Consider the following 15,130-nt stretch of genomic DNA (forward strand, 5'->3'; position numbering starts at 1 on the left):
GATTGATAGTTTCACGAACAAATTTTATATAACCTATCATTCCACTTTTTTAAATACTTGTTTGCGGTTTTGGATTGGTCTGACTTGGATAACTAGATTCAATGAATATTTAATGAAAATATAAATGTCAATTTGCATGTTTTATCTAGGTGAAGATAAAAGATGAAGAAGTTATGAAGAAAACTTGTCCCCCAATCCACTATTTTGTGGAGATTAATTAAGAGAAATAATTTTTCAGCATGATTTTTCTATCGTCTACCTTCACTTAGACAAATATGCAAGTTGATATCCATATTTCAATTCAACACTCATTTAGTTTAGTGAGTTGTACAACCCTAAACAACAAACGAGACCTATGAGTACAAGTCCAAAGTGAAAATAATTTTAAATAGATTTTAGTTTTATAGACATATGCTAAGTCCAATATTACACTTCTTAAAATGTATCTTTCACATATGCACATGTAAACAATAGATGTTTGATAGTATGCTAAATGCAATATTACACTTTGTAAAAGGGGCAATTAACATGAATAATCATTTAGTTGTAGAATTGATCCACATTTGTGCTGACGTGACTACCACATTTGAGCCACGTGACAAGAAAAATAATTTTTAATGTATTTAAAATATAATAATATTTACCCTATTAAAAAAAGAAAAAGGAAAAGGAAAAACCCAAACAAACGTAGAAACCCCCCCCCCCCCCCCCCCCGACCCACTTCTCCATCTCCTCCTTCTTCACCTTCCATCCATTCTCTCTCCCCAGACCCACTCCTCCCTCTTCACCCCCCGACCCACCTTCAGCTTGCTTCTCGTTGCTCCCTTCGATGAAATTATGACCCATCTTCGTCAAGAACATGGAGCTCGGCTCGAACTAGGCCAATCTTCAGCCGCCGCTGTCTTTGTTGAAATGTGGTTCTTCGATTCCGATTCTGCCGCTGAGCTTCTCCATTGCCGCCGAGCTTTTCAATACGTTCGTGAGCTTAATCAATTTTCTTCCATTTCAACAAGGTTAAACTTCCTCTTGAGCTTAATAAAAAAAAATAAGCTTGATTCTCTAACTATTATATAATCAATTTTCTATCTGCAATCAAATTCAAAATTCTAGAACGAAAAGGGCGAAATGGGTGGTGAGGGTGCGAGTTGGGAGGTAGGTTAGGGGTGATTGGGGATGAGATGGATTATGGGGATTAAGGTTTGGGGGTTTATGGCGAGAGTGTCGCAGAGGGGTTTGAGGGAGAGTAGGAAATTGGTCGGGGAGGGGGGGGGTGAAGAGAGAGGAGTGGGTTTGGGGAGAGAGAGAATAGGCGATGAAGAGGGAGGAGATGGAGAAGTGGGTTGGGGGAGTTTTTGGGTTTCAGAGTTTGATTGGTTTTTTATTTTAAGGGTAAATATTATTATATTTTAAATGTATAAAAAATTATTTTTCTTGCCACGTGGCACAAATGTGGTAGCCACGTCAGCACAAATATGGATCTCATATTTGCCACATCATCACTTAAAGGTTTACTTAACAGATTTTCTAACAGATCTATGAAATTGAAATAAAATGATAAGTAAATGTAACAAGCCGTTCCGATTCTATCGAAACAAAGGGAGTATTTTGCGTGAAATTTCACCTTGGGCTAGATCTATTTCTTTTAAAAATTGGTTTTGGATCTTAATTGGTGAGCCCAAGGGGCTCGTCCCCTGATTTTTGTCCCCCGAGCCTCTCGTCTCTCTCCTCTTTCAGTCCTCTCTCCCTTTCTCACAACTCTCATTTCCTTCATTCTCTCTTCCGTCACCCCCAGACCTCTCATTCCCCGTGCACCCCTTCTATGATCTCTCCCTCTCTTCTCGATTTTGTCACTCACACAAGCAACAACAGCCTTAAACCAACACCACTGGACGTAGGAACCTCGGGAAAACTCAAGCAAACCTTCATGGAACCCCAATAGTGATGGTGTCACTTTTTATCGTCTTCTCCGACGTGTTTCATGTTTTTCCGACGTTGGTAAGCTTCTAGAAAACCTTGGGTTCTGTTTTAGGGTTATATTGAAGGTTATTTTAAGTGGTGTATACGTGTGAATTGCATAAAATAGCTCGAAGTACCTTTTCCAAATTTTCAGCCAAAGCACGGTGAGTTGGCCAGCGTACAGGTATCAATCTCTTCATCTCACTGAGTACTACAACTTTCCTTTTTGAATCACCCAATTTCGTTGAGTATTGAAGAAGTTATATCCATTTGAATTTTACCTAGTTTCCGGCGACCTCCGAGGCTTTTGAGGTGTTTTTCAGCCAAACCACGGCTAGTTAGCCATCATGCGAAGTACCATTCTTTTTGTCTCTTCGAGAACTATGACTTTCATGTTTGGATCACTTGATTTAGATGAGTAACGAATAAGTTATGAGCCTTGGAAAATCAACCCAAAAACTGGCCAAAAACTTGGCCTGAAAATGGGCTAACCCAACCAGTTTGCCTTCAAACCCAAACCCATTTGGGCTGAGACCTAGCCAAATTACCCCAAACCCAAATCCTTTTAAGTCTAAGGCCTTCGGGCCATTCCTGCCGAGCCCAACCCAACGTCCTTTTATTTTATTTTTAGTATATTTTTATTAATTGTTTTAAAGGCCTTGGGCCTCATCTGTGAAGACCCTGAATCCAAACCCATTTTCCCATTTCAGTTCTAAGGGCCTTTGGGCCGTGTGTTGTTGGGGGCCCTAAGCCCAAGCCCTAAACCCATTTCCCCTTAAACCCATTTCTTTTTAAAAACCCAAAAGGCCTTTGGGCCATTTCCTTTTAGGGCCTTAGGCCTGTGCATCTGAAACCTTTAACCCTTTAAAACCCAAAACCCTTAACCCTTTAAATCCTTGGACCTTTAGCCCAACCCAATTTCGGGTCCAATGGAATATTCCTCTGTTGACTTTTCTGAAAATTACCCGGGACCCTTTTGTAGAGTAATTCGACGTTTTGAATCCGTTTCCAATGTCCATTTTTCCCAAATTCAATGGTTATAATAGAGCTTTATTAACTGTACCCTTTATGTGCTTAGGGGCAATTATTTGTGGCAACTTCGTGTTCGCTAGTTTGCGTGGCTCTTCAGCGGCTAAGTATCTGTGAGTGGACCCCTTCTAAAAATGCATGTTTTGATAGTAGATATGCATACATGGAAAAGCATGATTTAACAATTATGTTCTATGAAACGCTTTGAGATAACATGCTTACTGAGGCTATTTTGAATTATTACTATTTTTCCTACAACCCGTGTTCTTATGATATGATATGATATTTAGAACATGTTTAGAACACCTCTTTATAGTATAGATGATGAATGACTTTATACTATGAAGTTGTTTTTCAAATATATGTATGTTCAATGGTTTTGTACTTACCTACTGGTCCCAATTCTACTACGGGACGAGGGATAGATTCCGGTCCGTCTCGGGCGATGGTTATGGTGTTGGCATAGGGCTTGAAGTGTTTTTCCTTTGGCTATTAGCACAGGGACGAGGAGCGGGCACGAGGCCTGGGGGTAATTTTCCTCTGACTGTTTACTCAGAGACAGGGAGTTGGCATGGGGCCTGGAGGGATATTGGACATTCACTAGTGATTACTATATATATGAGTTATGTTTTGAGACATTGCATGGCATGCTAGGTTTCGGAAAACCTATTTTTTCATGATATATGTGTTTTCATAAAACTTAGGGGTTAGTATGTTGATAATTGTTTTATTATATATATCAACTTGGTCCACTCATGTTTGTTTTGCGCCCCCTTCAGGACTTAGAATCGAGGCATACAATCCCGGCGTCCAGGTACTTCTGCGTTGGGGTCTTCGAGTCCTACTACAAGTCTACAACTTAAAAAACATCGTTTGCTAGCTGATGAGCAACATTGTTACATGTTATATATGTATACACATGACAATCAAATATTTGTATATAAACCGCCAAAATTTATACGCACTTTAGAGAAGCAGTAGAGCAGAAAGGAAAGACAACTGCGACTACCATCGTAACGTTTTCTTTGTCATTACAATCAACCGAACCAATTCCGAATTGGAAAGAAAAGCAACATCAACACTTAATTAAATGAAGGGTTTCCCTGGGGAGGCCGCCCGCAGGGGGGGCGACTTCAAACTCAAGTGCTAAGAAAATGAGTTCTTTAAACAACATTGAAATAAAAGAGTTTGTAACTCAATCGATTAATATTATTTATCACTTAACTTGAGAGATTAAGTTCAATTTTTCCCTCTACTCTAATAAAAAAAAAAAAAAAAAAAAGTTTTAACGTAAAGCCCGCGGTACTGTTCATTTTAACGAAAAACCACATTTTTACACTAAAAAGTCAAACATGATACTATTCATTTTACCTTTTATTTTGTCCTTATCGTTAAAACTTAAAGTTTTCAAGCTCTTTTCATTAGTTTTCCTATAAAAAAATAAAATAAAATAAAATAAAAAAAACATGGAAGCTAAATTTAGGATAAAAATATGGAAAGTATTAGATAAGGAAGAAAGAAAAAAAAATAAAAACAAAACAAAAAGTTGATTGAAGGCAAGTATTGTAAAGCCAGAAAGGAGGTCAAGAGATAAAAGACCAAAATAAGTCTAAAGACAGTCATGGGCGTCCCACATTGTTCTCCTCACGTCTTATATTACGCGTCATTTTCTTTCTCTCTCCTCCTAAACCCCCGAAAAGCAAGAAACATGCCGACGAACAAAAATCTAAACGCAAAAATATTATTAAAAAAATATCCAAATTAGCTAAAATCTTTCTGGGGTTGAATTAGTTTACAGCCTCCCCCATGACCTTATGTTTTGATTCAGCATTTTTATTGCATTTATCAATGGCGGTCGTGAACACAACAATGCTCTGACGTATCAAAAAGTATAAATTTATTTTTCAGGCATTGTTGTTTTTGCATGTTCATATCTCCACGTTCAAATCTTCAACGTCTCGGATTTTCCGATCGAGATGGTTTAAAAAATTGCGGGTTCTTCTCGGAGCTAAGAAATCTGACGTGGGTTGTCGTCAAAATTGAAGATTTTTAATCACTTTGGGAGGAGGAGCAGAAGCGCGCGCGGCCGCCATTGTTGCAGGTGGAGCTTGGAGGCTGGTATTTTACTTTTTTTTTAAATTTGGAAACGTTTCGTTTATGTTGGTTGGAGAGAAAATTGGAGGATCGTGCGACAAGTTCGATGAAATGAGAAGGAAAATATATGGACGGGATGGAAATGGGAAGAGACGGTTATGCGGTTGTTTTTGTGATTCTGCTTTGTGCATTGGTGATAGGGGCGTCGGAGGGGGTGAGGAGGACTAAAGAAACGTTTCCTGGCAATGGCGGTGATTGGCTTTCGGAGGAGATAGACGAAGACATGGTATGGAATTACCCTCTAAATTATTTTTTGTGCTGATTATTTCTCCTTTTCATGCATTTAGCCATGTTATGATTAATTTCAAGGTTGAACATTTTGCCATTTCGTAATGGGGATAGTAATTTGGTAGATACATATATAGTTGTATGAATTTAATTAGGGATAAATTTGACTAGATTATTTTGACTACAGGTAGAGCAGGCATGGATTCATTGCAGGAAAGAACTGATAGACGTGAAAGATGCTGTCAAAAATTTTAACTTGTACATTCCACAGGAAGCAGCCGCTGACTCTGAAACAACGCTCTTAACGAAAAGCAACATACACCATGCAGTTTTAGTTCTTCCTCCTCATGTGAAACAAACACTGTTTGATTGCTTAAGAAAGAAAGGGCTTCTGCTTCGTGCTTCTGGAAAAAAGGCTACCTCGAAAAATTGGTTCATCAACTACTCAGAGTGGCTTTTAGGGTGGCCCGATGCTCCTAGAAGACATTTGGCCAGTGATTCGCTTAGGCTAACAACGACAAGCCCTTCTCCATCTCTAGCTCCAGGGCCTACTCCAGTTATAGCTCCCAGCCCTGCAGCTAAGTTGCCTAGACATCAAGCACCTTCACCCTCACCTTCTAAACGAACTCATACTACTTTACGTGCTAGTACAAATCCTGCATCAAAGGATCCCTCATCGAAAAAGAAAAATCCAACATCAAAGGATGTGAATGCCTCACCAAAAAAGAAAAATCCACCAGCAAAGAATCCCTCATCTGGAAAAAAAAAGGCGCCACAAAAGACGCCACAAAAGGATAACAGCGGTGTGATTAAACTAATTGCTATTGTTGGAATTGCAGTAGTAACAATTATCATTGTTGCACTTATCTGTTTCTGCTGTGTTAAGAAAAGGAGAAGCCGAAAAATTGGTCCACGAAATGGACCAAATGATGACAGGCCTCTTCTCACATTATCCGCTGGTATGTATGCAATTCTCAGATCTCTTCTACTGATTGATGATTTTCTTCGCATTTTTAGGCGTGTCACAATCTTTGAATGCCACAGGTTCTTCTCAGAAGTCTGCTAGTTTAGAAAACTCCGGTAACAAAGAGTTTGGCACTAACGCAAATTTTGTAAACAATATGGCCATGAAAAAAGACAATGAATCTGCACCGGGTGATGCAACTACATCAGAAGCCATGGCAGGAGGGTCAATTCCTCCCCTAAAACCTCCCCCTGGAAGACAAGCTCCTCCGCCGCCTGAACCACCAGGTCCACCACCACCTCCTCCTCCTCGTCCTAAAGCCCCACCACCTCCAAAAGTTTCACCTCCACCGAAACCATTGGCCGGTAAGATCAACCGTCCACCTATAGGACCTAATCGCAAAGCAAAAAGTGGCGATAGTGGTGATATGGATGCTGAGGGATCTCAAAAGACCAAGCTAAAGCCATTTTTCTGGGATAAGGTTAATGCCAATTCTGATCAGTCAATGGTCTGGCATGAGATCAGTGCAGGATCATTCCAGTAAGGCTTTACTTTCTCTTGATGGATCGAATTTTTCATCCACAAAATTACTTAAAGAAACTCCAATTTAACTTCCAACTTATTTACAGATTCAATGAGGAGCAGATAGAGTCGCTATTTGGTTATAACGCAGTGGATAAAGCTAAAAATGATCGGAAGAAGGAATCATCAGCCTCAGAACCTGCAGTCCAGTATATTCAAATTATTGACAGAAAGAAAGCACAAAATCTTGCAATTCTTCTACGAGCATTGAATGTGACAACGGAAGAAGTTGCTGATGCCCTCCGAGAAGGTGACTCTCTCTGTTTCTCTCATCGTGAGAAATGTTTCTAGGATATATTCCATTTTGTATGCTCTTTACATCTGATCAACTCTTCATCCTTTGGCGTTTGCCACTATGAAGTTCCATGTTATGTTTCTCCAATTTTGATTCCAAGTTCCAAAATATGAGAAGAAATAGAATGAATAAGTCGGGGCCATGTACAAAATAGAAACTACCATGTTTAATCGAATAAAAACTCGATTACCATGTTACAAAGAATAAAAGCTAAAAGGAAAGAACATAACATGGAACCTCAGAAATTAAGAATTCAAAAATACCATGTTTGAATTGAATAAAAACTGGAACTACCATGTTTAATAAGTTATAAAGAACGATGGGCTAGTCTATGTGATATTTCTTATTAGTAACATAGTTATTTCCTTTATTGATTGAGTCAGGTAATGAGCTTCCTGTGGAGTTCCTCCAAACCTTGCTGAAGATGGCACCGACCACAGAAGAAGAATTGAAGCTTAGGTTATTCACAGGCGATATTGCTCAACTCGGTACTGCAGAGCGGTTCCTCAAAGTCATGGTTGACATACCATTTGCTTTTAAGCGCATGGAGTCACTGTTGTTCATGTGTTCCCTCCAAGAGGACGTTTCTACCACTAAAGAGTCCTTTATAACTTTAGAGGTGAGATACTAGCACTATATCTCTTGAACGATTATAGCCAGTCAAGGAAACCTTAATGTTTCTCTGTTATCTTACTATTCCTCGTCGTAAATGTCAGGTTGCTTGCAACAAACTCAGAAAGAGCAGGCTATTCTTAAAACTTTTAGAAGCGGTTCTTAAAACTGGAAACCGTATGAATGATGGCACCTACCGTGGGGGTGCACAGGCATTTAGGCTTGATACACTTTTGAAACTTGCTGATGTAAAAGGCACTGATGGCAAAACCACACTCATGCACTTTGTTGTTCAAGAGATCATCCGTTCTGAGGGTCGAAGAGCTATTCGCACAGCCAGAGAAAGCCGGAGCATGTCAAACTTGAGTACAGAGGACATAGCTGAGGATGTCAATGATGAATCAGAGGAGCACTTGTGTAGCCTCGGTCTTCAGGTTGTCTCTGGTTTAAGCGATGAACTTGAAGATGTGAAAAAGGCGGCACTTGTAGATGCTGATAGCCTAGTGTCGACAGTTGCAAATCTTGGCCAATCACTAACCAAAACTCGAGATTTCATAAATGTTGACATGAAGAATCTGGATGAAGATAGTGAATTCCAACGCACACTAGTCAGTTTTGTGGAGCGCGCAGAATCTGATATTACATGGTTGTTGGAAGAAGAAAGGAGGATAGCTGCTCTTGTGAAAAGCACAGCGGATTACTTCCACGGGAACGCAGGGAGGGAAGAAGGCATTCGCTTATTTGCGATTGTCCGTGATTTCTTGGTAATTCTAAACAAGATATGCACAGAGGTTCGAAATTCAACAATGAGGGCGGCGAAGAATGCCAAGAAAGAGGCCAAGGCACCAACAACGACAGAAACAACTCCAGAAAATCGTCAAGCACCACCTACAGAGGCCCAGGCACCAACAGCAACAGAAACAACTCCAGAAAATCGTCAACCACCACCTACAGCTATGCGTCAAGCCCCAACAGCGACAGAAACAACTCCAAAAAATCGTCAACCACCACCTACAGATATGCGTCAACGGCTCTTTCCGGCAATTGCAGAACGGCGGGTGGAGGAGGGTTTCAGTTCAGATGATGAGACCTAGTTTTTTCATATAGAGTAGGTAAAATTTATTTTGGAAAATTTTTTCCCGCGTAATTACTTATGCTTTGGTTGTGTTTGGAAGCAAATTAAAGGTTGCTTAGAGTTCAAGCAATGCAGTAGCGCTAAAACCATGTGTGCAGATGAAATTGGCCTTCAAGTTTTTGTGGCAATTTCTTTGTATCTGTCAAGTACTCACTATTCTTCATTGTGCTACACGAATTTAGGCAGCATTGAAATCACGAAAGCACAACAACCAGACAGTGGTTCGCAGCATTTCTCCGTCTTTGGAGCACCGGAATTTCATGTTCAAAATCTGTTGGTTGCACAAAGAGTGTGTCTTTGCAGAAAGAATACTGGATGAAAGGGCACCCCACGGATCTAATGGCAAACGGGGATTTTGTTATGTACAGAAAGACTTTTTAATCCAAAAGATCAAAAACATCATTGCTGTTTTTGCCATCTTTATATATCCAACATATTTCTTCTCAAAACTCCTATTTTACTACAATTAACAAATTAAAATAGGTTCTCTAGAATGGAGGAAAGTTGTGAGATGTGAGCGTCTGGTTGATCACAAAGATGCAATTGATCGACTAGACGTTAACATCTCGCTATCCCAAATTGAAGAATCACAAATAAATAAATAGAGACTTTTTTTTCTTTCTCTCTTTGGTCTTGTCCTTAACAGTAAAAAAAAAAAAAGAAAAAAAAAAAGGCATTTGTAAATTGAAAAAAAAAAAAAAAGATTTTGACTATACAAAAATACTTTATAATGTTTAATACGATGAAAAAAAATTATGCATCTATTCATTTGTCATATTCTAATTGATTACTAATAATAAAATTCTTTTAGTTTCCTTTATTCATTTTAAACTCAATATTTTTTCTTCAAAAGTGTTGGCCTTAAAATAGGATACACCGTCATGTACCGTTCCGTGATGATAAATTTAATATAAGTTGACAACTATTTACACATTTTTATTTTATTGACTCACAACAACACTTCGGCACTATAGGCTACCATATAAGTTCTTCCATTCATATAAAAAGAAGTTTTCTTGTTATGGACATTCCCGTTAATTAAGGGAGCATTTTTGCTACACGTAGTAAACTATGCTAGCCAGTCATTCATAGAGTATCATGTGTCTTATCACATAACCATAGTTAACTACTGATGTAGAGAACAACGTGATGGGAAATATAAATGAAAATAGAAGGAATATTATAGGTATAAAAATGATAAATAGATGGGATCCACTATTTTTAGTGCGAGTAGAGATTTGAAAACTCAAAGAATTTTGCTTCTAATACCAGTTTACGACATAGACAACTAGAAGAACAAAGTAACAAATTGTTAAACAAAATCAAGGCACTTAAAAATGAGTTAACAACTCCAATTTTGACAAACACCAACTCCACTCTGCCGCCACCAACCACTTCACCTTATTGAGAAAGAGAGAGAGGGGCTGGGCGACGCCGAGTTGAGGTGGTTGGGGTGGTGGGTTGGTATTAAGGGTAGGCAAACGGGTCTTGGACCCGCGGATCGGGGCAGGTCTAAGCGGTTCGGGGCGGGTCCAAATCCTGGAAGAAATGGGCCCTCTGCTCGAACCGATTTTCACCCCCAACTTCGTATCCAAAACTTTCCTAGATAAATCTCTGCAATTCAACATTTATATTTCTAAGCAATTCGAAAAGCACAAAAATAAAATCACCTATTTGTCTTTGGATCTCTCTCTCTCTAGGTTCTGCTTCTGGGCCTCTTTGCCTCCAGGTGAGTCCAAATCCTTGTATTCCCAATTTTTGAATTAGGGTTTGTGCAATTTCAGTTTGGTATGAATTTGAACCATTGGACTGGAGTGCAGGAGCTCCATAACCTCCCCGGTCTTCTCAAATCCACGACGACGACGTTGATATTGTCACTGTTGTGCCTCGCCAAGGAAAATTTCGTCAACAAAATGGATGCATCAAAGCACGCCTTGTTTGACCTCGCCTTTGCGTCACGGCAGGACGATGCCGACTGTGAAGCCGCCGTCTTCTGCGCGAGTAAGCACATGCGGACAACGCCACAGGCGGTTTCGTTCGATACCACATCCCAGAAGCCGTTGCTGGCAAGGATAAGACACTCGTCCTCCACCGCACGATCCGTGACCGTCACCTCCGGCTCCAATATCATGTACGGCTTTAGGTAGTTGTCGTCGATAACCCTCGTCGGTCCTTTTCAAATTGAGCCCGACCCGCTCGTGCCCAGCCCTAGTTGGTATTTATTTTTTTAGTTTTAGTTTAGTTAGTTTTTAATGATTTTTAAATTAAATTTTTTTTTTTTTAAATATGATATTATCTACATTTTTTTTTTGTCATACAATATTATCTAAATTGAGGGGAAGGGGTAAGCTTAGCCTTACAATAAACTAACAATAATGTGGTTTAAATTCGTTTTTGACGAAAATCAAATTTAAAATCACATTTGTATTAAATGACGTATTTAAATTAAAATTAACTAGAGGTAGGGTGGGTCACGTGACAGAAAAAGAGAAGCTGTGTAGCAAAAACACTCCCGTAGGACAAACTCGGAAAGTAACCCAAAGTAATTGGGTCCCACCATCCTTAACCAATAGTTTCACGACACATCATAAAGTCTCTGGTCAAAACCCTACTGCAGAACACTATATAAACCCTCCCCCTCTCGGGAAGGTGAGACTGTCGCTCTTCTACAAAATCAACGTCTTCCCAATTTAAGACCATCTCTTTCTCTCCGATGGCGCCGAAGAAGCTTGTGGAAGACCCGCCTCCCGCCGTGGTGGAGTACTTCGACGAAGACGAAGAAGAAGAAGACGACGCCGTTGAAGCCGAAGTTAGCAAGGCAAAATCTGTAGATCTCAACGATGATGAATTAGGAGGAGGAAGAAGAGGAAGGAAGGCCCTTTGCGGCTGTTCCGAAGTCAAATCCTCCATTGAGCTTTGACTCCGACGATAATTCCGGATCCGGATTGGAGACAGAGTCCGATAACAACTCGTCGTTTGCTTCCGACTTCACCGTAAAGCCGGTCATCTCCAAGCCCGCGAATGAAGCCGTTGTTCCCAGCAAGAAGACTGCTTCGGCGAAGCCTGCGGCGACGCCCAATTCTGGGTCGAAGCGGCCACCCGAGACCGAGCCCAACCCAAAAAACTCCAAGAAGAAAAAGGTCTGCGACGACAATGAGGATTTGAAAAAGGGGTAGCGGATTTGGAGTGAGGACGATGAGATTACGATCCTGAAGGGCATTATAGAGTTCAAAAGCAAGAAAGGGGTGGCAGCGAATTCGAATATGGCCCCATTCCTCGAGTTTATCAAGAAGGATTTGCAGGTTGATTTGAGCACGGACCAATTGGTTGAGAAATTGACTGATAAGATCAGGAGGTTGAAGAAGAAGTACCAGGCCGGCGAGGATGGGGAGGACCCGGTGTTTTCCAAGCCCCATGAGCTCAAGTGCCTTGATTTGTGGAAGAAGATTTGGGGTTCTGAGGGTAACGGGATTGATAGCAATGCGAAGGGCGGCAAGAGGAAGCCTCCGAGGAAGAATAATAAGGTGAACAATGATACGGTTCTGGCCTTGCCGATTTCAGAAGTGACTGAAGAAAGAGGTGCAGAAGAATGTGGGTAATGGAGGAGTTAAGGCCGACCCAGATGACTTTTGTTCTAAGTATCGATGCGTGAATGGTTCTTTGAGGGCAGGTAATTGTGCACCGAGGTCGGATTTAACGAGACTTGTGATTGGGAAGATGCCTTCTTTGATTGGGAGTTCCAAGGCTAAAGAGTTGGAGGGTATTGCAGCTCATTGAAATGGATTTGTCTGTCAGGAAGCTTGATTTGATGCAGGAACAGACTAAACTTGTATTGGATTCGATGAAGTCTTCGAAGGATTAGAGGTTAGCTTGGAGCTAGTTGATGGTTTTTCCTGGATTTTATGTTAATATTGTGAGTCGAAAACTTAGTGGTATAGGTTTTCTTAGATATAACCTGTTTTGCTTGATCCATGGAGGTTCTCAAATTTTGGTAAAGACTAACGTTTTGCTATATACATGTGTCACATGGAGATCATTTTCGTATAATATTAAGTAATTTTCTTTATGGCATTGTAGCTCTATTTTTTGCAGTTTACCTTCACTGGAATTGAATTCCTTTTGATTTGTTATACTGGATGATGTCTGATGAATAGTCTGGTTGGTTGAGAAAAAATATATTACAAACTTGCACGTTAAATGATAAGACTGGCTCGGTCTAGGATGATTGTTGTTTAGTTCGTTGGTTTTGCCTCCATGTAACTGGAAAAGAAACTTGCAGAGTGTTCAATTTGTTTCATTGGTGGTGGATATGTAGGGTTCTATACTTCTATGTAAGAATCAGGTTGGCAATTCATCTAGTTGATAAGAACTCGGGGGAAGAATTTGTCCCTGTAAAAAGGGAATGCTTTCAAGTATTTCGCTTATGCATTCGAGTGATCTAGTCCCAATCTTAGATGTAGAATCATAAGAGACGCATAACATTCAATCACCTTACATAATTGCTGTCCCCTGGAGTCTTATCCCTCCAAGTTTGGTGAGTTCGGGGATCCTTATCAGCCCTCCCTAAGGTAACTCTACCATGGAGTTGTAGCCCATACCCTGCGTGTGGGTGCTATGATACCGGATGATATTGAACTTGTCCATGTAAAATTTTCTTGCTAGGGAGTTATCCATCTTGAAGAGATACCAAATTGTCTGAAGAATCTGGTTACTGATAATTTAACCAATCAAATTTCAGTAAGCTTCTTTATGGACACCAGAGACTTGTCTATATCTGTTTTGTTTTAATTTCTTTACATTCTTTAGGGAGATTAGAGGGTCTTGAATATGTCAAAGGGTGGAAGCTGGCTATTATGATGTTGAAGCTGGCTATTATGATGTTTTAGTTTATGTTTCAAACATTTTGGCTACTAATCCCTTCTGCATTGAGATGAAAGTTTTGATTGTATCCAGTTGTGTCACGTCCCGATCTTGAGATAAGTCCAGGATTGACACATGGCGACACCATGTATATGTACATCCATCATGCCTCGCCTCCAAAACAAGGACAAAACACAACTCAAGGTCCAATAGCGTAGTAACATATAGTTTACTTTATGGTTGCATCTACCCTTTGTGTTAGGCTACCTACGTACCCCTAGACGAAATCAAGCCATTCGTGGTTCACCGATTCATGCCTTCCATCATGGCAATGCATGATATGAATTCCAGTGATACAAGTAAGTTCAATAGAATATAAACACCTATAGCAGAATACAATAAGCATGTGCGCACATAGTATCAGCCTTCCAATCCTAAACAAACACAATCTGCAAAGTCTAACCAAAGTATATTATGAACCTGGAAATGCAGATTAATCCTGGTGAGCAATGCCAGTATAAAACCAAACTAAGACTTCAATAAACATCCATTAAACTAATTCCAAGTCAAAAAGTGTCAACCATTCAAATTTCAAACTATCATTAGAGGGCATAGAGTACAAACTACGAGATTCACTAACTGGCGCGCAACCACAATCTATTCATCAGAATTAAACTAAACTCACCACATCCGCAAATACCCAATTACTCGAAGAAAAGCACCTTGACAAGGAAGAGGATTCCCTGTGCCTTTGAGCTTTCCTACATTTCCTTGCCTTTTTTTTATTTTTTTCGCCAATTCTTGCCACCTAAGGTTATCTTCAACCGAAAAGGTTAAACATAACCTTGTCTAGAATTATAGTCCTACAAAAAATTATTTTCAGAACAATGTTAGGTCATACTCATATACCATCTCCAACCAAATAGCTAACATAACCCCCTTCAATAATTTATGAGTTTTATGTTTATACTTTAAATTTATTGGTTAATTTAAAACAATTATTTCCTAAATTACCGTTAGATGTTTTCAAGTCTAACCGTTTAATTTGAAACAATTATTTCCGTTGAGAAGTTGACCTTCAAAAATGGCTAAGAGGGGCTACATTTGGCTAGCCCGATGTCCCTTTTGGCCAAATAATAATTTAATGGGCTTCACAGAATTATAGTCTAGTCATCAGTTGGAGATGAATTTTTGACCAAATCAAGCTATTTTTTGACTTTTGGACCTTTAACCCCCTCTATTAGAGATGGCCTGATGACATGATTCCCCTCGTTCCCTCTACTGCCTTCCAAAAGCCTCCTCATCTTTCCTTTCT

At 39.9% G+C, this 15,130-nt stretch overlaps 1 protein-coding gene and 1 pseudogene across 1 annotated transcript; both read left to right on the forward strand.

Moving 5' to 3' along the window:
* Positions 1 to 4,853: 4,853 nt before the first annotated feature.
* Positions 4,854 to 9,564, forward strand: LOC137709541 (formin-like protein 3). Its single transcript, XM_068448624.1, has 6 exons — positions 4,854 to 5,365; positions 5,555 to 6,326; positions 6,412 to 6,871; positions 6,961 to 7,163; positions 7,592 to 7,827; positions 7,925 to 9,564. Exons 1-6 carry the CDS (start codon positions 5,207 to 5,209, stop codon positions 8,912 to 8,914), a joined length of 2,820 nt encoding a protein of 939 aa, XP_068304725.1. The 5' UTR covers positions 4,854 to 5,206; the 3' UTR covers positions 8,915 to 9,564.
* A 437-nt stretch (positions 9,565 to 10,001) lies between these two features.
* On the forward strand, positions 10,002 to 13,159 carry LOC137708353 (STOREKEEPER protein-like; annotated as a pseudogene).
* Positions 13,160 to 15,130: the final 1,971 nt, after the last annotated feature.

The sequence above is a fragment of the Pyrus communis genome, chromosome 11 (genome assembly GCF_963583255.1).
Source record: "Pyrus communis chromosome 11, drPyrComm1.1, whole genome shotgun sequence".
NCBI classification, from domain to species: domain Eukaryota; kingdom Viridiplantae; phylum Streptophyta; class Magnoliopsida; order Rosales; family Rosaceae; genus Pyrus; species Pyrus communis.